Below are 27791 nucleotides of genomic sequence, written 5' to 3' on the forward strand. Positions count from 1 at the left end.
GTCATAGACCTTTCTTACCGATGGAACAGTCATAGACCTGTCTTACCGATGGAACAGTCATAGACCTTTCTTACCGATGGAACAGTCATAGACCTGTCTTAACGATGGAACAGTCATAGACCTTTCTTACCGATGGAACAGTCATAGACCTTTCTTACCGATGGAACAGTCATAGACCTGTCTTACCGATGGAACAGTCATAGACCTTTCTTACCGATGGAACAGTCATAGACCTGTCTTACCGATGGAACAGTCATAGACCTTTCTTACCGATGGAACAGTCATAGACCTTTCTTACCGATGGAACAGTCATAGACCTGTCTTACCGATGGAACAGTCATAGACCTTTCTTACCGATGGAACAGTCATAGACCTTTCTTACCGATGGAACAGTCATAGACCTGTCTTACCGATGGAACAGTCATAGACCTTTCTTACCGATGGAACAGTCATAGACCTTTCTTACCGATGGAACAATCATAGACCTGTCTTACCGATGGAACAGTCATAGACCTTTCTTACCGATGGAACAGTCATAGACCTTTCTTACCGATGGAACAGTCATAGACCTGTCTTACCGATGGAACAGTAATAGACCTGTCTTACCGATGGAACAGTCATAGACCTGTCTTACCGATGGAACAGTCATAGACCTTTCTTACCGATGGAACAGTCATAGACCTTTCTTACCGATGGAACAGTCATAGACCTGTCTTACCGATGGAACAGTCATAGACTAAAAAGTCTTCTCACCAAAGTAAAAGTATTGGAAACAATTATGAATAAAAACATAATCAATAGAGAAAAGTCAGAGTATTAATTATTGTATAGACTTTTATTTATGAACATAAATAGTAGAGAAACTACAAGAACATATATTTAAATACATCTGCATTAACAGTTTGTAATAATAATAATATTAGTAATAATAATATATAATATAATAATATTTTGTATTAATGACAATTCATCTATTATATCTTCTGAACAAGGAAGATGCCTTGTGGTTATTTGTATTCTTCTTGTTCTAATTGTAATGTTAATTGTTCTTCCTGTCTGTGAGAAAATGTTTGTACTCAGGGCACCATTGGGATTGAGACCCTGGTCTCAATTGGGCTACCCTGAATAAATTCAAGTTAATCAAAATAAATAAAATTAGGATGAGTTTTTAATGTTCTCTTTTGATGCATCATGCTCTATGATACTTCATATCAGAGACTGTTATCTGTCCAAGGGTAATGGTCAAGGGTTGGCTGGGGGACGAGGTCACTTATCTGTTTCAGATGGTTTTAGTCCTGTTTCAGGTTATTTTACTCCTGAGGTTCATAGGACCTTAGTTTCTCCTTCAGATTTTCAGGAATGTCTTCCACGTTCCCTGGAAGGTATGACCTCATTACTATCATATTATACCATGTGTATCATGTTTAGTATAGTAGTATACAGTGAATTCGAAAAGTATTCAGACCCCTTGGCTTTTTCCACATTTTAATTTACGTTACAGCCTTATTCTAAATGGATTAAATCATTTGTTTTCCTCATCAATCTACACACTATACACAATAGTGACAAAATGAAAACAGGTTTTTATAAATGTGTTCAAATTTATATATTTAAAAAATATATATATATACCTTATTTACATAAGTATTCAGTTCCTTTGCTATTAGACTCAACATTGAGCTCAGGTGCATCCTGTTTCCATTGATGATGGAAGATGTTTCTACATGATGGTTTATTTTTTGTTTAACTAGGCAAGTCAGTTAAGAACCCATTCTTATTTCAATGATGGCCTACCGGGGGAACAGTGGGTTAACCGCCTTGTTCAGGGGCAGAACGACAGATTTGTACCTTGTCAGCTCGGGGATTTGAACTTGTAACCTTTCGGTTACTAGTCCAACGCTCTAACCACTAGGCCACCTGCCAGTGGATTAGAGTCCACCTGTGGTCAATTCAAATGATTGGACATGATTTGGAAAGGCACATACATGTTGAAGGTTGAAGGAAATGTCCGTAGAGCTCGGAGACAGGATTGTGTCGAGGCACAGATCTGGGGAAGGATACCAACACATTTCTGCAGCATTGAAGGTCCCCAAGAACACAGTGGCCTCCATTATTTTTGAATAGAAGAAGTTTGGAACCATCAAGACTTCCTAGAGCTGGCCTCCTGGCCAAACTGAGCAATTGGGGGAGAATGGCCTTGGTCAGGGAGGTGACCAAGAACCTGATGGTCACTCTGACAGCACTGCAGAGTTCCTCTGTGGAGATGGTAGAACCTTCCAGAAGGACAACCATCTCTGCAGCACTCCACCAATCAGGCCTTTATGGTAGAGTGGTCAGACGGAAGCCACTCCTCAGTAAAAGGCACATGACAGCCCGCTTGGAGTTTGCCAAAAGGCACCTAAAGGCTCTGACCATGAGAAACAAGATTATCTGGTCTGATGAAACCAAGATTGAACTCTTTGGCCTGAATGCCAAGTGTCACGTCTGGAGGTAACCTGGTACCATCCCTACTGTGAAGCACGGTGATGGCAGCATCAATCTGTGGGGATGTTTTTCAGCGGCGGGACTGGGAGCCTAGTCAGGATCAGGGCAAAGATGAACGGAGCAAAGTACAGAGAGATCCTTGATGAAAACCTGCTCCAGAGCGCTCATGACCTCAGACTTGGGCGAAGGTCCACCTTCCCACAGGACAATGACCCTAAGCCCACAGCCAAGACAACGCAGGAGTGGCTTCGTCTCTGAATGGCCTTGAGTGGCCCAGCCAGAGCCCAGACTTGAACCCGATCGAACAGCTCTGGAGAGACCCGAAAATATCTGTGCAGCTCCCCATCCAACCTGACAGAGCTTGAGTGGATCTACAGAGATGGAATGGGAGAAACTCCCCAAATACAGGTGTGCCAAGCTTGTAGCGTCATACCCGAGAAGAGTCCAGGCTGTAATCCCTGCCAAAGGTGCTTCAACAAAGTACTGAGTAAAGGGTCTGAATATTTGTGTAAATGTCTTATTGTGTAAATGTGATTCTTGTTATTCCTGTGATTTCTAAATTCCTGTTTTTGCTTTGTCATTATGGGGTATTGTGATGTCATTATGGGGTATTGTGATGTCATTATGGGGTATTGTGATGTCATTATGGGGTATTGTGATGTCATTATGGGGTATTGTGATGTCATTATGGGGTATTGTGATGTCATTATGGGGTATTGTGATGTCATTATGGGGTATTGTGATGTCATTATGGGGTATTGTGATGTCATTATGGGGTATTGTGATGTCATTATGGGGTATTGTGATGTCATTATGGGGTATTGTGATGTCATTATGGGGTATTGTGATGTCATTATGGGGTATTGTGATGTCATTATGGGGTATTGTGTGTAGATTGATGAGAGAAAAAAAAACAATTTAATACATTTTAGAATAAGGCTGTAACGTAACAAAATGTGGAAAAAAGTCAAGGTGTCTGAATACTTTCCGAATGCACTGTATAACCTTTCATACATTTGCAACATGCTAGCAAACTTCCAACACCATGTAACTCCAAAAACAATATCATTAATTTAATCATTTTTTATAAATAATATACATGTTTGATTTATCTAGCTGTTTTTAATCTCCTCCACAACAATCTTCCTCAATGCCTTTACAAAACACTTACAGAAACCATCAATATTTTATTTACCATTTAGCTGTTAAGATGTGATGTGATCTTTTCTTTCCGGATGTTGTTTCTGGATGGAATCTGAAGAACAAGACAGAGCAAAAACATACATTAGTCCAGTGTAGAAAATTAGTTCAGGGCCGCCCCCAGGTGGTGAAGATAGGAAACAACACCTCCACTTCGCTGATCCTCAACACTGGGGGCCCACAAGGGTGCGTTCTCAGCCCCCTCCTGTACACCCTGTTCACCCATGATTGAGTGGCCAAGCACGCCTCCAACTCAATCATCAAGTTTGCAGACAACACAACAGTGGTGGGCTTGATTACCAACAATGACGAGACAGCTTACATGTAGGAGGTGAGAGCTCTGGGAGTGTGGTGCCAGCACAACAACCTCTTACTCAATGTGAGCAAGACAAAGGAGCTGATCGTGGACTACAGGAAAAGGCAGGCCAAACAGGCCCCCATTAATAACATCGACGGGGCTGTAGTGGAGCGGGTCGAGAGTTTCAAGTTCCTTGGTGTCCACATCACCAACGAACTATCATGGTCCAAACATACCAAGACAGTCGTGAAGAGGGCACGACAAAACCTTATCCCCCTCAGGAGACTGAAAAGATTTGGCATGGGCCCCCAGATCCTCAAAAAGTTCTACAGCTGCACCATTGAGAGCATCCTGACCGGTTGCATCACCGCCTGGTATGGCAACTGCTCGGCAACTGACCGTAAGGCTCTACATAGGGTAGTGCGAACGGCCCAGTACATCACTTGGGCCAATCTTCCTGCCATCCGGGATCTATATAATAAGCGGTGTCAGAGGAAAGCCCATAAAATTGTCAGAGACTCCAGTCACCCAAGTTATAGACTGTTCTCTCTGCTACCGTGCGGCAAGCGGTACCGGAGCGCCACGTATAGGACCAAAAGGCTCCTCATCAGCTTTTACCCCCAAGCCATTAGACTGCTGAACAATTCATAAATATCGCCACTGGACAATTTACATTGACACCCCCCCTCTTGTACACTGCTGCTACTCGCTGTTTGTTTGTTACCTATGCATAGTTACTTCACCCTCACCTACATGTACAGATTACCTCAACTAGCCTGTACCCCCGCACACTGACTCGGTACCGGTGCCCCCTGTATATAGCCTGCACACTGACTCGGTACCGGTGCCCTCTGTATATAGCCTGCACACTGACTCGGTACCGGTGCCCCCTGTATATAGCCTCGTTATGGTTATTCTTATTGTGTTTCTTTTTATTATTTCTTTTTATTTTAGTCTACTTATTATTTAGTCTAAATATTTTCTTCTTCTTGAACTGCACTGTTGGTTAAGGGCTTGTAAGGAAGCATTTCACAGTAAAGTCTACACTTGTATTCGACGCATGTGACAAATAGTTTGATTTGATTTACTGTATTCTATTCTGCTTTATTTTTGTCAATTCCACTCCGACATTGCTCGTCCTAATATTTATTTTCTTAATCTGTCCTTAATTAAATTTGTGTGTATTATTGTGAATTGTTAGATACTACTGCACTGTTGGAGCTAGGAACACAAGCATTTCGCTACACCGTAATAACATCTGCTAAACATGTGTGTGTGTCACGACTTCCGCCGAAGTCGACGTCACCGGTCTTCTAGCCATAGCCGATCCATCTTTCATTTTCCATTTGTTTTGTCTTGTTTTCCCACACACCTGGTTTACATTTCCCTCATTACTTGTTGTGTATTAAATGTTCCCCCCATGTCTGTGTGTGAAATTGTTTGTTGTTTTGTGTATGCGCACGTTAGACTGGTTGCGCTGGGTTATGTCAACCCGTATTGTGTTTAGTGTTCTTAGTGCCGTGTGTTTTTGTTCGCCTAAATAAAAGACTTTGTTTGCTACCCAAATTCTGCTCTCCTGCGCCTGACTCCCTTACAGCCAGTTACGCATACCTAACAATGTGACAATTACAATTTGATTTGATTTGATCTGACTGGTAATCAGATGGACTGTGTGATTGATAAAATGTTCCACTGGTAAACTCCTAGACTACAGATTCAGAGACATAGGTGTGTTAGGGTCAGAGGTGTTAGGGTCATTAAAGGCTTCCATTAAAGAGCACCCTCTGTTTTCTGTCTTGTCTTCTGGTCTTTCAGAGTTTCGCCAGATATACTTGGATGTGTAGTGTCAGCGTTTGTTGCTGGCATGTCATGCCTACATGTTCTAATCTTGCCAATGAGAAAGTAATTAAAATAGTTTTTATTATCAGTGGGTTTTGTGATGAATGATCCGTCTGATTCAATGAATGATGGAGCTGAGTTTGCCTTTTTTCCCCAAAATGTAATTTAAGGTGCCACAAATCTTTTTACTATCATTTTTTATTTCATTTATCTTTGTTTCATAATGTAGTTACTTCTTTTTATTCAGTTTAGTCACATGATTTCTCAATTTGCAGTACGTTTGCCAATCGGATGTACAGCCAGATCTATTTGCCATCTCTTTTGCCTCATCCCTCATTTCATAAAATTGTTCAATTCCTCTTCAATCCAAGGGGATTTAACAGGTTTTACAGTCATTTTCTTAATGGGTGCTTATTAGTAACTGGGATAAGCAATTTCATAAATGTGTCAAGTGCAGCGTCTGTTCGCTCGTCATTACACACCACGGACCAACACATATTCTTCACATCAACCACATAGGAATCACTGTAAAAATGTATTGTATGACCTCTTATACACCTTATTAGGTCCAGCCTTTGGAACTTTGGTTTTCCTTGATATGGCTACTATATTGTGATCACTTTGGTCCAATCCCTACTCCTCCTCTTCAGACGAAGAGGAGGAGAACGACCGTTACAACTATATTGTGATCACTTCAACCGATGGATTTCAAACACATTTCTGCAGCGTTAGTAAAGATATGATCAATACATGTTGATGATTTCATTCCTGTGCTGCTTGTAACTACCCTGGTAGGTTGATTGACAACCCGAACAAGATTGCAGGCACTAGTTACAGTTTGAAGCTTTCTCTTGAGTGGGCAGCCTGATGAAAGCCGGTCAATATTGTAATCACCCAGAATGTATACCTCTCTATTGATATCACATACATTATCATTTCACACATTATCCAGATACTGACTGTTAGCCCTTGGTGGTCTATAGCAGCTTCCCACCAGGGTTAGGGTGTGAGGGGTTAGGGTGTGAGGGTTAGGGTGTGAGGGTTAGGGTTAGGGTGTGAGGGTTTGGGTGTGAGGGTTAGGGTGTGAGGGTTAGGGTGTGAGGGGTTAGGGTGTGAGGGTTAGGGTTAGGGTGTGAGGGGTTAGGGTGTGAGGTAGGGTGTGAGGGGTTAGGGTGTGAGGGGTTAGAGTGTGAGGGGTTAGAGTGTGAGGGGTTAGGGTATGAGGATTAGGGTGTGAGGGTTAGGGTGTGAGGGGTTAGGGTGTGAGGGTTAGGGTGTGAGGGGTTAGGGTATGAGGGGTTAGGGGTTAGGGTGTGAGGGTTAGGGTGTGAGGGGTTAGGTTGTGAGGGGTTAGGGTATGAAGGGTTAGGGTATGAAGGGTTAGGGTTAGAGACAGAGAGGTAGACCTACGGAACACAGGGAAGGGTTAGGGTATGAGGGGTTAGGGTATGAAGGGTTAGGGTATGAGGGGTTAGGGTATGAGGGGTTAGGGTATAAGGGGTTAGGGTATGAGGGGTTAGGGTATGAGGGGTCGGGGTATGAAGGGTTAGGGTATGAGGGGTTAGGGTATGAGGGGTTAGGGTATGAAGGGTTAGGGTATGAGGGGTTAGGGTATGAGGGGTTAGGGTATGAGGGGTTAGGGTATAAGGGGTTAGGGTATGAGGGGTTAGGGTATGAGGGGTCGGGGTATGAAGGGTTAGGGTATGAGGGGTTAGGGTATGAGGGGTTAGGGTATGAAGGGTTAGGGTATGAGGGGTTAGGGTATGAGGGGTTAGGGTATGAAGGGTTAGGGTATGAAGGGTTAGGGTATGAGGGGTTAGGGTATGAGGGGTTAGGGTATGAGGGGTTAGGGTATGAGAGGTCGGGGTATGAGGGGTTAGGGTATGAGGGGTTAGGGTATGAGAGGTCGGGGTATGAGGGGTTAGGGTATGAGGGGTTAGGGTATGAGAGGTCGGGGTATGAGGGGTTAGGGTTAGAGACAGAGAGGTAGACCTACGGAACACAGGGAAGGGTTAGGGTTAGTGTATGAGGGGTTAGGGTTAGGATATGAGGGGTTAGGGTATGAAGGGTTAGGGTATGAGGGGTTAGGGTATGAAGGGTTAGGGTATGAAGGGTTAGGGTTAGGGTATGAGGGGTTAGGGTTAGGGTATGAGGGGTTAGGGTATGAGGGGTTAGGGTTAGGGTATGAGGGGTTAGGGTGTTAGGGTTAGGGTATGAGGGGTTAGGGTATGAGGGGTTAGGGTATGAGGGGTTAGGGTATGAAGGGTTAGGGTTAGAGACAGAGAGGTAGACCTACGGAACACAGGGAAGGGTTAGGGTTAGGGTATGAAGGGTTAGGGTGTGAGGGGTTAGGGTATGAAGGGTTAGGGTATGAAGGGTTAGGGTATGAAGGGTTAGGGTATGAAGGGTTAGGGTATGAGGGGTTAGGGTATGAGGGGTCGGGGTATGAAGGGTTAGGGTATGAGGGGTTAGGGTATGAGGGGTTAGGGTATGAAAGGTTAGGGTATGAGGGGTTAGGGTATGAGGGGTTAGGGTATGAGGGGTTAGGGTATAAGGGGTTAGGGTATGAGGGGTTAGGGTATGAGGGGTCGGGGTATGAAGGGTCAGGGTATGAGGGGTTAGGGTATGAGGGGTTAGGGTATGAAGGGTTAGGGTATGAGGGGTTAGGGTATGAAGGGTTAGGGTATGAAGGGTTAGGGTATGAGGGGTTAGGGTATGAGGGGTTAGGGTATGAGAGGTCGGGGTATGAGGGGTTAGGGTATGAGGGGTTAGGGTATGAGAGGTCGGGGTATGAGGGGTTAGGGTATGAGGGGTTAGGGTATGAGAGGTCGGGGTATGAGGGGTTAGGGTTAGAGACAGAGAGGTAGACCTACGGAACACAGGGAAGGGTTAGGGTTAGTGTATGAGGGGTTAGGGTTAGGATATGAGGGGTTAGGGTATGAAGGGTTAGGGTATGAGGGGTTAGGGTATGAAGGGTTAGGGTATGAAGGGTTAGGGTTAGGGTATGAGGGGTTAGGGTTAGGGTATGAGGGGTTAGGGTATGAGGGGTTAGGGTTAGGGTATGAGGGGTTAGGGTATGAGGGGTTAGGGTTAGGGTATGAGGGGTTAGGGTATGAGGGGTTAGGGTATGAGGGGTTAGGGTATGAAGGGTTAGGGTTAGAGACAGAGAGGTAGACCTACGGAACACAGGGAAGGGTTAGGGTTAGGGTATGAAGGGTTAGGGTGTGAGGGGTTAGGGTATGAAGGGTTAGGGTATGAAGGGTTAGGGTATGAAGGGTTAGGGTATGAAGGGTTAGGGTGTGAGGGGTCGGGGTATGAAGGGTTAGGGTATGAAGGGTTAGGGTGTGAGGGGTTAGGGTATGAAGGGTTAGGGTGTGAGGGGTCGGGGTATGAAGGGTTATGGTTAGGGTATGAAGGGTTAGGGTATGAAGGGTTAGGGTTAGGGTATGAGGGGTTAGGGTATGAAGGGTTAGGGTTAGGGTATGAAGGGTTAGGGTTAGGGTATGAAGGGTTAGGGTATGAAGGGTTAGGGTTAGGGTATGAAGGGTTAGGGTATGAAGGGTTAGGGTTAGAGACAGAGAGGTAGACCTACGGAACACAGGGAAGGGGGAGTTTCCCTTCAGAGCGTGGAACTCCTGTTCTAGTCGTCTTCGTAGATCGATCTGTTCCAACAGAACCTTCTGGAGTTCCTCTTTCTCCATGTTCTCAACATCCTCCTTTAGTGGCACGGGGGAACTTCCATCTTGAGATTGATCCCCTGGAACAAATGAAAGAAAATACATTTTTGATTCAATAAGACAGTGAGTTATATTATCCAAACATACCTTTGTAAAACTGACTATCCTACCGATCCTTGACTTCGTCGATGTAATTTACAAAATTGCTACCAACACTCTACTCAGCAAACTGGATGCAGTCTATCACAGTGCCATCCGTTTTGTCACCAAAGCCCCATATACTACCCACCACTGCGACCTGTATGCCCTCGTTGGCTGGCCCTCGCTTCATATTCGTCACTAAACCCACTGGCTCCAGGTCATCTACAAGTCTCTGCTAGGTAAAGCCTGGCCTTATCTCAGCTCACTGGTCACCATAGCAGCACCCACCCTTAGCACGCGCTCCAGCAGGTATATTTCACTGGTCATCAAACAAAGCCTACTCCTCCTTATGCCGCCTTTCTTTCCAGTTCTCTGCTGCCAATGACTGGAACGAATTACAAAAATCACTGAAGATAGAGTCTTATATCTCCCTCACTAACTTTAAGCATCAGCTGTCAGAGCAGCTTACCGATCACTGTACCTGTACACAGCCCATCTGTAAATAACCCACCCAACTACCTCATCCCCATATAGTTATTTTTTTGTTGTTGCTCCTTTGCACCCCAGTATCTCTACTTGCACATCTTCCACTCCAGTGTTAATGTTAAATTGTAATTATTTCACCTCTATGGTCTATTTATTGCCTTACCTCCCTAATCTTACTACATTTGCACACACTGTATATATATTTTTCTATCGTGTTATTGACTGCACGTTTGTTTATTCCATGTGTAACTCTGTGTTGTTGTTTGTGTCGCACTGCTTGGCTATATCTTGGCCAGGTCGCAGTTGTAAATGAGAACTTGTTCTCAACTGGCCTACCTGGTTAAATAAAGGTGAAAAAAATCCCTCTAATAATCTGTAGTACTCTGACTGCAATGCAACCATTGGCCTATAGGTGTCAGTCTGACTGCAATGCAACCATTGGCCTATAGGTGTCAGTCTGACTGCAATGCAGCCATTGGCCTATAGGTGTCAGTCTGACTGCAATGCAACCATTGGCCTATAGGTGTCAGTCTGACTGCAATGCAACCATTGGCCTATAGGTGTCAGTCTGCATATGTCCAGCTTGCTACAACCAGAGAGCTTTTATAGACTACCACTATCTCTCCTGTAGCCCTTTCACTGAGTAACTGTAACAAAATAAAATACAATCTCAATGGTCGTTGCATTCCGTTAAGAACACCTTGGTTTTGATTGAAATTAGAAACTACATTTAAAATCTCTATAACAATCACTCTAGTGTCTAATTGGTATATTGTAATTACTTCGCCACTATGGCCTATTTTTTGCCTTACCTCCCTTTTCTTACCTCATTTGCACACACTGTATATAGACTTTCTTCACCTGTATTATTGACTGTATGTTTGTTTATCCCATGTGTAACTCTGTGTTGTTGTATGTGTCAATCTGCTGTGCTTTATCTTGGCCAGGTCGCGGTTGTAAATGAGAACTTGTTCTCAACTAGCCACCTGGTTAAATAAAGTTGAGAATTTTTTGTTGTTGAATAAAATGATTATCAGAATAATCATGCTCACTATTCATTTGACTGAGTTGACAAATAAGACAATCGAAATGTTTTGCATCACGCATTGCTGAAGAGTATTACATCACCATGTAAAATGGAATTAATACTGAACACACCTTGATGATTTAAATAACTAATTAATCAAATTGTTCAATGCTAAATGCATTAAACCTTCAAATAAATAAATGCAAGAAATAGATTTCACGTGAAACAATATTAAAATGTTTATGCTTCCAGGTAACACCTATTGTTCTGGCTGCAGTCCATAGCGTCTGCAGTCGTATTGTATTACTGTAGTGTTGTAACCATGATGAACATATTGTATTACTGTAGTGTTGTTTCCGTTATGGCCTGATGTCTTCATCTGTGAAGCTGAAAAGGTGTTGTGTGTTTGTGTCTGAATTCAGATAATGTGGCAAATCAAACGGCTTAAATGAAGCGATCCAGCACATTTGTTTATATAATCTCCCCCCACCCCTCTCCTCCTCTCTATATATAATCTATCGTTCTCTCCATTTCTCACTCTCTCTCTTTAACTCTTTTGTCATTTCATGTCTTGCCTCCTTCAGCCTCCCAACACTTCCCTCATTTGGAACGGGCTCCTCTCTCTGTCTCATTTGACAAGCAAATCAGCAGACAGTGCCTCGGGATATCCGCCTCGTTTGACAGTCAATTAACCGCGAATAGTCAAAGCTAAAGCAGTCTGCATTACATAAATGGAAAATTAAATAATTTTTCTCCCAAGAAACAGCCCTCCCCTTTAAACAGGAGCCTGAGAGTCTTTGGAATCAGAAGGTCTAATCACGTCGTCTATCGCCCAGGGAGTCGTTTAGCAATCAGACAAAGGTGGTCTCATTTAATTTGTATTGTGCAATTTTTTAAAATATATTCTATATTATGTGAGGACATCATTACGGGCTAGATAATATAAATGTTGCCATAGATGTCATAAAATACTGAATGTTTCTGAGATAGATATAAAAGGCAATAAACTGTGATCCTTGTAATGGAAGGTTTTGCCAAGGAAAAGGCAATTATACGGGTTTGATATTGTTGAAATGGAGATTGTCCACTTCCCTGTGTTGAGCTGATTGTCTTGTTTGCTCCCTGTAGAACACATTGTAGAACTGTAATGGTTCCCTGTAGAACACATGGTAGAACTGTAATGGTTCCCTGTAGAACACATGGTAGAACTGTAATGGTTCCCTGTAGAACACATTGTAGAACTGTAATGGTTCCCTGTAGAACACATGGTAGAACTGTAATGGTTCCCTGTAGAACACATTGTAGAACTGTAATGGTTCCCTGTAGAACACATTGTAGAACTGTAATGGTTCCCTGTAGAACACATGGTAGAACTGTAATGGTTCCCTGTAGAACACATTGTAGAACTGTAATGGTTCCCTGTAGAACACATTGTAGAACTGTAATGGTTCCCTGTAGAACACATGGTAGAACTGTAATGGTTCCCTGTAGAACACATTGTAGAACTGTAATGGTTCCCTGTAGAACACATTGTAGAACTGTAATGGTTCCCTGTAGAACACATTGTAGAACTGTAATGGTTCCCTGTAGAACACATTGTAGAACTGTAATGGTTCCCTGTAGAACACATTGTAGAACTGTAATGGTTCCCTGTAGAACACATGGTAGAACTGTAATGGTTCCCTGTAGAACACATTGTAGAACTGTAATGGTTCCCTGTAGAACACATTGTAGAACTGTAATGGTTCCCTGTAGAACACATTGTAGAACTGTAATGGTTCACTGTAGAACACATGGTAGAACTGTAATGGTTCCCTGTAGAACACATGGTAGAACTGTAATGGTTCCCTGTAGAACACAATGTAGAACTGTAATGGTTCCCTGTTGAACACATTGTAGAACTGTAATGGTTCCCTGTAGAACACATGGTAGAACTGTAATGGTTCCCTGTAGAACACATTGTAGAACTGTAATGGTTCCCTGTAGAACACATTGTAGAACTGTAATGGTTCCCTGTAGAACACATGGTAGAACTGTAATGGTTCCCTGTAGAACACATGGTAGAACTGTAATGGTTCCCTGTAGAACACATTGTAGAACTGTAATGGTTCCCTGTTGAACACATTGTAGAACTGTAATGGTTCCCTGTAGAACACATGGTAGAACTGTAATGGTTCCCTGTAGAACACATTGTAGAACTGTAATGGCTCCCTGTAGAACACATTGTAGAACTGTAATGGTTCCCTGTAGAACACATTGTAGAACTGTAATGGTTCCCTGTAGAACACATTGTAGAACTGTAATGGTTCCCTGTAGAACACATTGTAGAACTGTAATGGTTCCCTGTAGAACACATGGTAGAACTGTAATGGCTCCCTGTAGAACACATTGTAGAACTGTAATGGTTCCCTGTAGAACACATTGTAGAACTGTAATGGCTCCCTGTAGAACACATTGTAGAACTGTAATGGTTCCCTGTAGAACACATTGTAGAACTGTAATGGCTCCCTGTATAACACATGGTAGAACTGTAATGGTTCCCTGTAGAACACATTGTAGAACTGTAATGGTTCCCTGTAGAACACATGGTAGAACTGTAATGGTTCCCTGTAGAACACATTGTAGAACTGTAATGGTTCCCTGTAGAACACATTGTAGAACTGTAATGGTTCCCTGTAGAACACATGGTAGAACTGTAATGGTTCCCTGTAGAACACATTGTAGAACTGTAATGGTTCCCTGTAGAACACATTGTAGAACTGTAATGGTTCCCTGTAGAACACATGGTAGAACTGTAATGGTTCCCTGTTGAACACATTGTAGAACTGTAATGGTTCCCTGTAGAACACATGGTAGAACTGTAATGGTTCCCTGTAGAACACATTGTAGAACTGTAATGGTTCCCTGTAGAACACATTGTAGAACTGTAATGGTTCCCTGTAGAACACATTGTAGAACTGTAATGGTTCCCTGTAGAACACATTGTAGAACTGTAATGGTTCCCTGTAGAACACATGGTAGAACTGTAATGGTTCCCTGTAGAACACATGGTAGAACTGTAATGGTTCCCTGTAGAACACATTGTAGAACTGTAATGGTTCCCTGTAGAACACATTGTAGAACTGTAATGGTTCCCTGTAGAACACATTGTAGAACTGTAATGGTTCCCTGTAGAACACATGGTAGAACTGTAATGGTTCCCTGTAGAACACATGGTAGAACTGTAATGGTTCCCTGTAGAACACATGGTAGAACTGTAATGGTTCCCTGTAGAACACATTGTAGAACTGTAATGGTTCCCTGTTGAACACATTGTAGAACTGTAATGGTTCCCTGTAGAACACATTGTAGAACTGTAATGGTTCCCTGTAGAACACATTGTAGAACTGTAATGGTTCCCTGTAGAACACATGGTAGAACTGTAATGGTTCCCTGTAGAACACATGGTAGAACTGTAATGGTTCCCTGTAGAACACATTGTAGAACTGTAATGGTTCCCTGTTGAACACATTGTAGAACTGTAATGGTTCCCTGTAGAACACATGGTAGAACTGTAATGGTTCCCTGTAGAACACATTGTAGAACTGTAATGGCTCCCTGTAGAACACATTGTAGAACTGTAATGGTTCCCTGTAGAACACATTGTAGAACTGTAATGGTTCCCTGTAGAACACATGGTAGAACTGTAATGGCTCCCTGTAGAACACATTGTAGAACTGTAATGGTTCCCTGTAGAACACATTGTAGAACTGTAATGGCTCCCTGTAGAACACATTGTAGAACTGTAATGGTTCCCTGTAGAACACATTGTAGAACTGTAATGGCTCCCTGTAGAACACATTGTAGAACTGTAATGGTTCCCTGTAGAACACATTGTAGAACTGTAATGGTTCCCTGTAGAACACATTGTAGAACTGTAATGGCTCCCTGTAGAACACATTGTAGAACTGTAATGGTTCCCTGTAGAACACATGGTAGAACTGTAATGGTTCCCTGTAGAACACCTTGTAGAACTGTAATGGTTCCCTGTAGAACACATTGTAAAACTGTAATGGTTCCCTGTAGAACACATTGTAGAACTGTAATGGTTCCCTGTAGAACACATGGTAGAACTGTAATGGTTCCCTGTAGAACACATTGTAGAACTGTAATGGTTCCCTGTAGAACACATTGTAGAACTGTAAAGTTGTAGAACTGTAAAAGTTCCCTGTAGAACACATGGTAGAACTGTAATGGTTCCCTGTAGAACACATTGTAGAACTGTAATGGTTCCCTGTAGAACACATTGTAGAACTGTAATGGTTCCCTGTAGAACACATTGTAGAACTGTAATGGTTCCCTGTAGAACACATTGTAGAACTGTAATGGTTCCCTGTAGAACACATTGTAGAACTGTAATGGTTCCCTGTAGAACACATTGTAGAACTGTAATGGTTCCCTGTAGAACACATTGTAGAACTGTAATGGTTCCCTGTAGAACACATGGTAGAACTGTAATGGTCCCTGTAGAACACATTGTAGAACTGTAATGGTTCCCTGTAGAACACATTGTAGAACTGTAATGGTTCCCTGTAGAACACATTGTAGAACTGTAATGGTTCCCTGTAGAACACATTGTAGAACTGTAATGGTTCCCTGTAGAACACATGGTAGAACTGTAATGGCTCCCTGTAGAACACATGGTAGAACTGTAATGGTTCCCTGTAGAACACATGGTAGACCTGTAATGGTTCCCTGTAGAACACATTGTAGAACTGTAATGGTTCCCTGTAGAACACATGGTAGAACTGTAATGGCTCCCTGTAGAACACATGGTAGAACTGTAATGGTTCCCTGTAGAACACATTGTAGAACTGTAATGGTTCCCTGTAGAACACATTGTAGAACTGTAATGGTTCCCTGTAGAACACATTGTAGAACTGTAATGGTTCCCTGTAGAACACATTGTAGAACTGTAATGGTTCCCTGTAGAACACATTGTAGAACTGTAATGGTTCCCTGTAGAACACATGGTAGAACTGTAATGGTTCCCTGTAGAACACATTGTAGAACTGTAATGGTTCCCTGTAGAACACATTGTAGAACTGTAATGGTTCCCTTTAGAACACATGGTAGAACTGTAATGGTTCCCTGTAGAACACATGGTAGAACTGTAATGGTTCCCTGTAGAACACATTGTAGAACTGTAATGGTTCCCTGTAGAACACATTGTAGAACTGTAATGGTTCCCTGTAGAACACATGGTAGAACTGTAATGGTTCCCTGTAGAACACATGGTAGAACTGTAATGGTTCCCTGTAGAACACATTGTAGAACTGTAATGGTTCCCTGTAGAACACATTGTAGAACTGTAATGGTTCCCTGTAGAACACATTGTAGAACTGTAATGGTTCCCTGTAGAACACATGGTAGAACTGTAATGGTTCCCTGTAGAACACATTGTAGAACTGTAATGGTTCCCTGTAGAACACATTGTAGAACTGTAATGGTTCCCTTTAGAACACATGGTAGAACTGTAATGGTTCCCTGTAGAACACATGGTAGAACTGTAATGGTTCCCTGTAGAACACATTGTAGAACTGTAATGGTTCCCTGTAGAACACATTGTAGAACTGTAATGGTTCCCTGTAGAACACATGGTAGAACTGTAATGGTTCCCTGTAGAACACATGGTAGAACTGTAATGGTTCCCTGTAGAACACATTGTAGAACTGTAATGGTTCCCTGTAGAACACATTGTAGAACTGTAATGGTTCCCTGTAGAACACATTCTACAACACATTCTGGACATTGGAACATTGGAAACAGCCGTTCTTCCATTCCACAGTCTATCGGCTATTCCATCTGTTTATGTTGTTCTAATAATCCCCAAACCTATGGTCTGTGAGAGGAGAATAAGTCTCTAATAATCCCTAAACCTATGGTCTGTGAGAGGAAAATGAGGTTCTAATAATCCCTAAACCTATGGTCTGTGAGAGGAGAATGAGGCTGTTGTTCTCCTTGTCTTGATAAACCAGTTAGATATTATAGCATGGTTTAACCTGTCTTGATAAACCAGATGTGAAAGTATGGCATAATAGCTGTAATGGTAGGGTATGATAGCTGTAATGGTAGGGTATGATAGCTGTAATGGTAGGGTATGATAGCTGTAATGGTAGGGTATGATAGCTGTAATGGTAGGGTATGATAGCGGTAATGGTAGGGTATGATAGCTGTAATGGTATGGTATGATACCTGTAATGGTATGATAGCTGTAATGGTATGGTATGATAGCTGTAATGGTATGATAGCTTTAATGGTATGGTATGATAGCTGTAATGGTATGGTATGATACCTGTAATGGTATGATAGCTGTAATTGTATGGTATGATACCTGTAATGGTATGATAGCTGTAATGGTATGGTATGATAGCTGTAATGGTATGATACCTGTAATGGTATGGTATGATACCTGTAATGGTATGATAGCTGTAATGGTATGGTATGATAGCTGTAATGGTATGATAGCTGTAATGGTATGGTATGATAGCTGTAATGGTATGGTATGATAGCTGTAATGGTATGGTATGATAGCTGTAATGGTATGATAGCTGTAATGGTATGGTGTAATAGCTGTCATGGTTTGATATGATAGCTGTAATGGTATGATAGCTGTAATGGTTTGATGTGATAGTTGTAATGGTATGATCATTGTAATGGTGTGATAGCTGTAATGGTTTGATGTGATAGTTGTAATGGTATGATCATTGTAATGGTATGATAGCTGTAATGGTTTGATGTGATAGTTGTAATGGTATGATCATTGTAATGGTATGATAGCTGTAATGGTATGATAGCTGTAATGGTATGGTATGATATTAAAGCTGTAATGGTTTGATATGATAGCTGTAATGGTATAGTATGATAGCTGTAATGGTATGATTTAATAGCTGTAATGGTATGATAGCTGTAATGGTATAGTATAATAGCTGTAATGATGTGATAGGCAAAGTTTTACCTGCCATCTCTCTCCAGTACTCAGGGTCAGATGATTTAGTCTCTGATACAAAGACGTTGCTAGGTTCTTTGTTTTCATCTAGAGGAGAAGGAGAGGAGAGAAGGAGAGAACAGAAGGACATGAATTCATCAGTTCATCTGGAGCCTCTGAGTTGATTTGGTCCCTAACTGGTAGAAAGGAACCAATGTCTTTAAACACCTAGGTAACACTGCGTACCAGCTGTTTTTGAGTTTTCTTTGGTTGCACAAACAGGCAGTCCATGGTCTCTGCTTTTATGAGTCTGAGAACACAGAGAGAGACAGAGGTTTTAACATCTACATATCAGAGATAGTGTTGAATAATGCTACACAGAACAGAACCACTGGTGTCTTGGGATGCAGGATGCTGGTGAATACTAGACTAACCCTAACCCTAACCCTAACCCTAACCCTAAACCTAATCTAACCCTAACCCTAATCTTGTCTAATCTAACCCTAACCCTAACCCTAATCTAACCCTAACCCTAACCCTAACCCTGACTACCAGCTGGTGAATACTGGACTAACCCTAACCCTAACCCTGATTACCAGCTGGTGAATACTAGACTAACCCTAACCCTAACCCTAACCCTGACTACCAGCTGGTGAAGACTAGACTAACCCTAACCCTAACCCTAACCCTAACCCTAACCACCAGCTGGTGAATACTAGACTAACCCTAACCCTGACTACCAGCTGGTGAATACTAGACTAACCCTAACCCTAACCCACTAGACTACCAGCTGGCTTTCACAGACTTGAAGAATCAATGGAGTGGAACAATTCTCCTTTTGGCCTAATCTTGTCTAATCTAACCCTAACCCTAATCTAACCCTAACCCTAATCTAACCCTAACCCTAATCTTGTCTAATCTAACCCTAACCCTAATCTAACCCTAACCCTAATCTAACCCTAACCCTAATCTAACCCTAACCCTAACCCTAATCTAACCCTAATCTAACCCTAACCCTAACCCTAATCTAACCCTAACCCTAATCTAACCCTAACCCTAACCCTAACCCTAACCCTAACCCTAACCCTAACCCTAACCCTAACCGACTACCAGCTGGTGAAGACTAGACTAACCCTAACCCTAACCCTAACCCTAACCACCAGCTGGTGAATACTAGACTAACCCTAACCCTGACTACCAGCTGGTGAATACTAGACTAACCCTAACCCTAACCCACTAGACTACCAGCTGGCTTTCACAGACTTGAAGAATCAATGGAGTGGAACAATTCTCCTTTTGGCCTAATCTTGTCTAATCTAACCCTAACCCTAATCTAACCCTAACCCTAATCTAACCCTAACCCTAATCTTGTCTAATCTAACCCTAACCCTAATCTAACCCTAACCCTAATCTAACCCTAACCCTAACCCTAATCTAACCCTAATCTAACCCTAACCCTAATCCTAATCCTAACCCTAACCCTAACCCTAACCCTAACCCTAACCCTAACCCTAACCCTAACCCTAACCCTAACCCTAACCCTAACCCTAATCTAACCCTAACCCTAATCTAACCCTAACCCTAATCTAACCCTAACCCTAATCTAACCCTAACCCTAATCTAACCCTAATCTAACCCTAACCCTAATCTAACCCTAACCCTAATCTAACCCTAATCTAACCCTAATCTAACCCTAACCCTAATCTAACCCTAACCCTAATCTAACCCTAATCTAACCCTAACCCTAATCTAACCCTAACCCTAATCTAACCCTAACCCTAATCTAACCCTAACCCTAATCTAACCCTAACCCTAACCCTAATCTAACCCTAACCCTAATCTAACCCTAATCTAACCCTAACCCTAATCTAACCCTAATCTAACCCTAACCCTAACCCTAATTTAACCCTAACCCTAATCTAACCCTAATCTAACCCTAACCCTAATCTAACCCTAACCCTAACCCTAATCTAACCCTAACCCTAATCTAACCCTAACCGTAATCTAACCCTAACCCTAATCCTAACCCTAATCCTAACCCTAACCATAATCTAACCCTAACCCTAATCTAACCCTAATCTTGTATGTCCAGAACAACGCTGTTAACAATGCTGTAGACATGAGCAGAGGGTGACTTTCAGTAAATCACCTTTATGATGAAGCAGGCATCTATCATCGCATTTGCAGACAAGCTGTATTGTTACTGTTAGACTGTGAATGTCTCTTCATTAGTGTTACTATTAGACTGTGAATGTCTCTTCATTAGTGTTAATAGACTGTGAATGTCTCTTCATTAGTGTTGTTATTATACTGTGAATGTCTCTTCATTAGTGTTACTATTAGACTGTGAATGTCTCTTCATTAGTGTTAAGACTGTAAATGTCTCTTCATTAGTGTTGTTATTATACTGTGAATGTCTCTTCATTTAGACTGTGAATGTCTCTTCATTAGTGTTACTATTAGACTGTGAATGTCTCTTCATTAGTGTTACTATTAGACTGTGAATGTCTCTTCATTAGTGTTAAGACTGTGAATGTCTCTTCATTAGTGTTATAAGACTGTGAATGTCTCTTAGTTAGTGTTACTATTAGACTGTGAATGTCTCTTCATTAGTGTTGTTAATAGACTGTGAATGTCTCTTCATTAGTGTTGTTATTAGACTGTGAATGTCTCTTCATTAGTGTTACTATTAGACTGTGAATGTCTCTTCATTAGTGTTATAAGACTGTGAATGTCTCTTAGTTAGTGTTACTATTAGACTGTGAATGTCTCTTCATTAGTGTTGTTATTAGACTGTGAATGTCTCTTCATTAGTGTTGTTATTAGACTGTGAATGTCTCTTCATTAGTGTTGTTATTATACTGTGAATGTCTCTTCATTTAGACTGTGAATGTCTCTTAGTTAGTGTTACTATTAGACTGTGAATGTCTCTTCATTAGTGTTACTATTAGACTGTGAATGTCTCTTCATTAGTGTTACTATTAGACTGTGAATGTATCTTCATTAGTGTTACTGTTAGACTGTGAATGTCTCTTCATTAGTGTTACTGTTAGACTGTGAATGTCTCTTAGTTAGTGTTACTATTAGACTGTGAATGTCTCTTCATTAGTGTTACTATTAGACTGTGAATGTCTCTTCATTAGTGTTAATAGACTGTAAATGTCTCTTCATTAGTATCGATATTAGACTGTGAAGGTCTTCTTCATTAGTGTAATTTGACGTTGAAAGTCTCTTCATTAGTGTTGTTAATAGACTGTGAATGTCTCTTCATTTGTGTTGTTAATAGACTGTGAATGTCTCTTAATTAGTGTTACTATTAGACTGTGAATGTCTCTTCATTAGTGTTACTATTAGACTGTGAATGTCTCTTCATTAGTGTTACTATTAGACTGTGAATGTCTCTTCATTAATGTTACTATTAGACTGTGAATGTCTCTTCATTAGTGTTATTAGACTGTGAATGTCTCTTCATTAGTGTTGTTATTAGACTGTGAATGTCTCTTCATTAGTGTTATTAGACTGTGAATGTCTCTTCATTAGTGTTGTTATTAGACTGTGAATGTCTCTTAGTTAATGTTACTATTAGACTGTGAATGTCTCTTCATTAGTGTTACTGTTAGACTGTGAATGTCTCTTCATTAGTGTTGTTAATAGACTGTGAATGTCTCTTCATTAGTGTTGTTATTAGACTGTGAATGTCTCTTCATTAGTGTTACTATTAGACTGTGAATGTCTCTTCATTAGTGTTGTTAATAGACTGTGAATGTCTCTTCATTAGTGTTGTTATTAGACTGTGAATGTCTCTTCATTAGTGTTACTATTAGACTGTGAATGTCTCTTCATTAGTGTTATAAGACTGTGAATGTCTCTTAGTTAGTGTTACTATTAGACTGTGAATGTCTCTTCATTAGTGTTGTTATTAGACTGTGAATGTCTCTTCATTAGTGTTGTTATTAGACTGTGAATGTCTCTTCATTAGTGTTGTTATTATACTGTGAATGTCTCTTCATTTAGACTGTGAATGTCTCTTAGTTAGTGTTACTATTAGACTGTGAATGTCTCTTCATTAGTGTTACTATTAGACTGTGAATGTCTCTTCATTAGTGTTACTATTAGACTGTGAATGTATCTTCATTAGTGTTACTGTTAGACTGTGAATGTCTCTTCATTAGTGTTACTGTTAGACTGTGAATGTCTCTTAGTTAGGGTTACTATTAGACTGTGAATGTCTCTTCATTAGTGTTACTATTAGACTGTGAATGTCTCTTCATTAGTGTTAATAGACTGTAAATGTCTCTTCATTAGTATCGATATTAGACTGTGAAGGTCTTCTTCATTAGTGTAATTTGACGTTGAAAGTCTCTTCATTAGTGTTGTTAATAGACTGTGAATGTCTCTTCATTTGTGTTGTTAATAGACTGTGAATGTCTCTTAATTAGTGTTACTATTAGACTGTGAATGTCTCTTCATTAGTGTTACTATTAGACTGTGAATGTCTCTTCATTAGTGTTACTATTAGACTGTGAATGTCTCTTCATTAATGTTACTATTAGACTGTGAATGTCTCTTCATTAGTGTTATTAGACTGTGAATGTCTCTTCATTAGTGTTGTTATTAGACTGTGAATGTCTCTTCATTAGTGTTATTAGACTGTGAATGTCTCTTCATTAGTGTTGTTATTAGACTGTGAATGTCTCTTAGTTAATGTTACTATTAGACTGTGAATGTCTCTTCATTAGTGTTACTGTTAGACTGTGAATGTCTCTTCATTAGTGTTGTTAATAGACTGTGAATGTCTCTTCATTAGTGTTGTTATTAGACTGTGAATGTCTCTTCATTAGTGTTACTATTAGACTGTGAATGTCTCTTCATTAATGTTACTGTTAGACTGTGAATGTCTCTTCATTAGTGTTATAAGACTGTGAATGTCTCTTAGTTAGTGTTACTATTAGACTGTGAATGTCTCTTCATTAGTGTTGTTATTAGACTGTGAATGTCTCTTCATTAGTGTTGTTATTAGACTGTGAATGTCTCTTCATTAGTGTTGTTATTATACTGTGAATGTCTCTTCATTTAGACTGTGAATGTCTCTTAGTTAGTGTTACTATTAGACTGTGAATGTCTCTTCATTAGTGTTACTATTAGACTGTGAATGTCTCTTCATTAGTGTTACTATTAGACTGTGAATGTATCTTCATTAGTGTTACTGTTAGACTGTGAATGTCTCTTCATTAGTGTTACTGTTAGACTGTGAATGTCTCTTAGTTAGTGTTACTATTAGACTGTGAATGTCTCTTCATTAGTGTTACTATTAGACTGTGAATGTCTCTTCATTAGTGTTAATAGACTGTGAATGTCTCTTCATTAGTATCGATATTAGACTGTGAAGGTCTTCTTCATTAGTGTAATTTGACGTTGAAAGTCTCTTCATTAGTGTTGTTAATAGACTGTGAATGTCTCTTCATTTGTGTTGTTAATAGACTGTGAATGTCTCTTCATTAGTGTTAATAGACTGTGAATGTCTCTTCATTAGTATCGATATTAGACTGTGAAGGTCTTCTTCATTAGTGTAATTTGACGTTGAAAGTCTCTTCATTAGTGTTGTTAATAGACTGTGAATGTCTCTTCATTTGTGTTGTTAATAGACTGTGAATGTCTCTTAATTAGTGTTACTATTAGACTGTGAATGTCTCTTCATTAGTGTTACTATTAGACTGTGAATGTCTCTTCATTAGTGTTATTAGACTGTGAATGTCTCTTCATTAATGTTACTATTAGACTGTGAATGTCTCTTCATTAGTGTTATTAGACTGTGAATGTCTCTTCATTAGTGTTGTTATTAGACTGTGAATGTATCTTCATTAGTGTTGTTATTAGACTGTGAATGTCTCTTCATTAGTGTTGTTATTATACTGTGAATGTCTCTTAGTTAGTGTTACTATTAGACTGTGAATGTCTCTTCATTAGTGTTACTATTAGACTGTGAATGTCTCTTCATTAGTGTTACTATTAGACTGTGAATGTATCTTCATTAGTGTTACTGTTAGACTGTGAATGTCTCTTCATTAGTGTTACTGTTAGACTGTGAATGTCTCTTAGTTAGTGTTACTATTAGACTGTGAATGTCTCTTCATTAGTGTTACTATTAGACTGTGAATGTCTCTTCATTAGTGTTAATAGACTGTGAATGTCTCTTCATTAGTATCGATATTAGACTGTGAAGGTCTTCTTCATTAGTGTAATTTGACGTTGAAAGTCTCTTCATTAGTGTTGTTAATAGACTGTGAATGTCTCTTCATTTGTGTTGTTAATAGACTGTGAATGTCCCTTCATTAGTGTTACTATTAGACTGTGAATGTCTCTTCATTAGTGTTAATAGACTGTGAATGTCTCTTCATTAGTGTTAATAGACTGTGAATGTCTCTTCATTAGTGTTACTATTAGACTGTGAATGTCTCTTCATTAGTGTTACTATTAGACTGTAAATGTCTCTTCATTAGTGTTAATAGACTGTGAATGTCTCTTCATTAGTATCGATATTAGACTGTGAAGGTCTTCTTCATTCGTGTAATTTGACGTTGAAAGTCTCTTCATTAGTGTTGTTAATAGACTGTGAATGTCTCTTCATTTGTGTTGTTATTAGACTGTGAATGTCTCTTCATTTGTGTTTAATTGACTGTGAATGTCTCCTTCATTAGTGTTATTAGACTGTGAATGTCTCTTCATTAGTGTTACTATTAGACTGTGAATGTCTCTTCATTAGTGTTATTAGACTGTGAATATCTCTTCATTAGTGTTATTAGACTGTGAATGTCTCTTCATTAGTGTTATTAGACTGTTAATGTCTCTTCATTAGTGTTATTAGACTGTGAATGTCTCTTCATTAGTGTTATTAGACTGTGAATGTCTCTTCATTAGTGTTATTAGACTGTGAATATCTCTTCATTAGTGTTATTAGACTGTGAATGTCTCTTCATTAGTGTTATTAGACTGTGAATGTCCCTTCATTAGTGTTATTAGACTGTTAATGTCTCTTCATTAGTGTTATTAGACTGTGAATGTCTCCTTCATTAGTGTTATTAGACTGTGAATGTCTCCTTCATTAGTGTTATTAGACTGTGAATGTCTCTTCATTAGTGTTATTAGACTGTTAATGTCTCTTCATTAGTGTTATTAGACTGTTAATGTCTCTTCATTAGTGTTATTAGACTGTGAATGTCTCTTCATTAGTGTTATTAGACTGTGAATGTCCCTTCATTAGTGTTATTAGACTGTGAATGTCTCTTCATTAGTGTTATTAGACTGTGAATGTCCCTTCATTAGTGTTATTAGACTGTTAATGTCTCTTCATTAGTGTTATTAGACTGTGAATGTCTCCTTCATTAGTGTTATTAGACTGTGAATGTCTCCTTCATTAGTGTTAATAGACTGTGAATATCTCTTCATTAGTGTTATTAGACTGTTAATGTCTCTTCATTAGTGTTATTAGACTGTTAATGTCTCTTCATTAGTGTTATTATTAAACTGAGAATGACTCCTTGTATTAGTACAAGGTAACTGTTTCCCCTGGTTGGGGACCTACTCCCTTAGCCTTGTTAATGTGGAGTCGACAGGTTCCAAATTAGAAAGGCTAAATGGCAGAAAGTGACAAGGAGAGAACCGATATGATGTGACCATTAAACAATACCGGACTGTTCTTATTATCAGCGATCAGAGCACTGTGGATGTTTCAATTCTTCAGGGAGATGCTGATATTAATATTTTTATGCATATTACATCAGCCAGCCTACAGCGCCATTTAAATAATAATTAAAGTGCCTTACTTTGACATGTTTGTAGGACTGGTCCTCCAGTTGCAGCGGGGTGTGTGTGGGGCTGGGGAGAGAGAGTGTGGGGCTGGCAGGGGGAGCAGGGGGAGAGGCAGGCAGGCTACTGCTGCTCTGGTCCTGGCTGTGATCTGCAGGGCTGCAGGGGAAGGTAACAGCCTCTTTCTCTCCTCTCTCCCAAGGTCCTGATCCTTCAGTCAGCCCTCGGAGGTGCAGGCCGCTGTGTGTCTGTGGTGGGGTTGGTCTGTTGAAGTGTTCCTCCTCCTCTTCATCCTGCTTGGTCTCTACATCCACCTCTCCTTCCTCCTCCCCCTCTCCTCCGCTCTCAGAGGCGTAGCTGCAGCTGGTCCCGGGGGACAGGTGGAGCTCTGACCCAAACTCCTCCAGGTTGCCATGGAGCTTGGCGATGCTTTCTGCGTCCTTGACGACGGGTCGGAAGGCTGAGTGGTAGGAGGCTTTCCTGGCCTGGAGAGACGGGACATCCAGCAGCTTCAGCCAGCCCTCTGAGGTCACAGGGCGCAGGTCAGAGGTCAGGGTGGAGGAGTCAAGGTCAAACAGACCTGACCTGGGTGTGGCTCCCATGCCTGGCCCCGCCCCTGGGTGTGGGGGCTCTGAGATGTCGAGGAAGGCCTGCCTGAGGGAGGGGCTCTCGGCCAATGAGGACAGAGTGTTGACGGAGGGCTGTGGCTGCAGGTAGGTGGGCACCGGGAGGCCCCCAGCGGCCCTAGGGGGCCAGAACATGCAGAACGGAGGGTAGAAGGTGTCTTTACGACCGGGCCACAGCAGACCTGACAGACCAGTGTTCTTCTGTCCTCCAGCCACCTCACTGTCATCTTTCTTCTGCTGACAGAGGCTGAAGGCTGGGAAGGAGTAAGGGTTGGGGAACAGGGAAGTGGGGGCAAACTTCTGCAAAATGCCGAACCCTTTACTGGGCACAGGGATCACCGGGTAGCTGCGAGGGTTCTTACGGGGAGACAGGCTGCTTCCATCCAGGTCCTCCTCCTCCTCAAAGCGGCTCCTCTTCTGGACCAGGTCAGGGGTCATCATGTGGGGCAGACCAGAGTTCACACCCTTCCCCGGCCCCATGGGGGAGCAGTGAGATGAGGGTAGACACCGCTTCCTGCTGCCACCATTAAACATGGCCTTCACGTCCTCCCAGGCAAACGCCAGGTCATCAGGAGGGGTTTTATCTGACAGCTTCAGGTGGCGTCTCCAGGAGTTGAAGTTAGCAGCGTCCGGCTGGGTGTACTTGGCTTCAGGAGTACGGTGAGAGTGGAAGATGAACTTGTTAGGAGAGAAGTACATGCTGCAGTAGGAACACTTGATGCACTTGGCTCTGCTGCTGTTGTAGCGCGCTGGGATGAAGTTACCACGGCTACCCCAGGCACACTCGTGTGACACATCAAAGGCGAAGTTGTCGGGCAGTTTGGGGGGGTTGTTCTCCCCCAGGAAGGACTTACACAGCCGCTCCGCCTCTCGCTTGGTGATCATGCCACAGCGGCGGGAGGAGATGGGCATGGCGCCAGCTCGCCTCAGGATCTCCAGCTGGACAGGGGTGCACTGAACACAGGTGATACCCAGCGCCACGCGGCGGTTGTGGATCTCGTTATAGCTGTAGTTCTTCAGCAAAGTGTTGGAGATCTGGGCCAGACACAGCCGCTCCTGATGGTCGATCACCAAGGAGACGATGGGTACACCATACAGAACCACTTGACCCACCTGGTTGAGCTTCAGGGAGGAGGAGTGGGGGGGTCTGGGAGGGGTCAGGGGCTCCTGCTGGAAGGAGCTGGGGGGGGTCGTCATGGTAGCGCTGGTGTAGGTTGTGTTGCTGTGGAGTCTGATTGGA

At 41.5% G+C, this 27791-nt stretch overlaps 1 protein-coding gene across 1 annotated transcript; it reads right to left on the bottom strand.

Annotated features, from left to right (window-relative positions):
• Positions 1–816: 816 nt before the first annotated feature.
• skor2 (SKI family transcriptional corepressor 2) lies at positions 817–27791 on the bottom strand. Its single transcript, XM_071390252.1, has 6 exons — positions 25943–27791; positions 18366–18429; positions 18150–18227; positions 9414–9578; positions 3680–3739; positions 817–1375 (listed from the first exon to the last, which is right to left on the bottom strand). The coding sequence occupies exons 1-5, from the start codon at positions 27746–27748 to the stop codon at positions 3690–3692; spliced, it is 2163 nt and encodes a 720-aa protein (XP_071246353.1). The 5' UTR covers positions 27749–27791; the 3' UTR covers positions 817–1375; positions 3680–3689.

Source organism: Salvelinus alpinus, chromosome 1 (assembly GCF_045679555.1).
Source record: "Salvelinus alpinus chromosome 1, SLU_Salpinus.1, whole genome shotgun sequence".
NCBI classification, from domain to species: domain Eukaryota; kingdom Metazoa; phylum Chordata; class Actinopteri; order Salmoniformes; family Salmonidae; genus Salvelinus; species Salvelinus alpinus.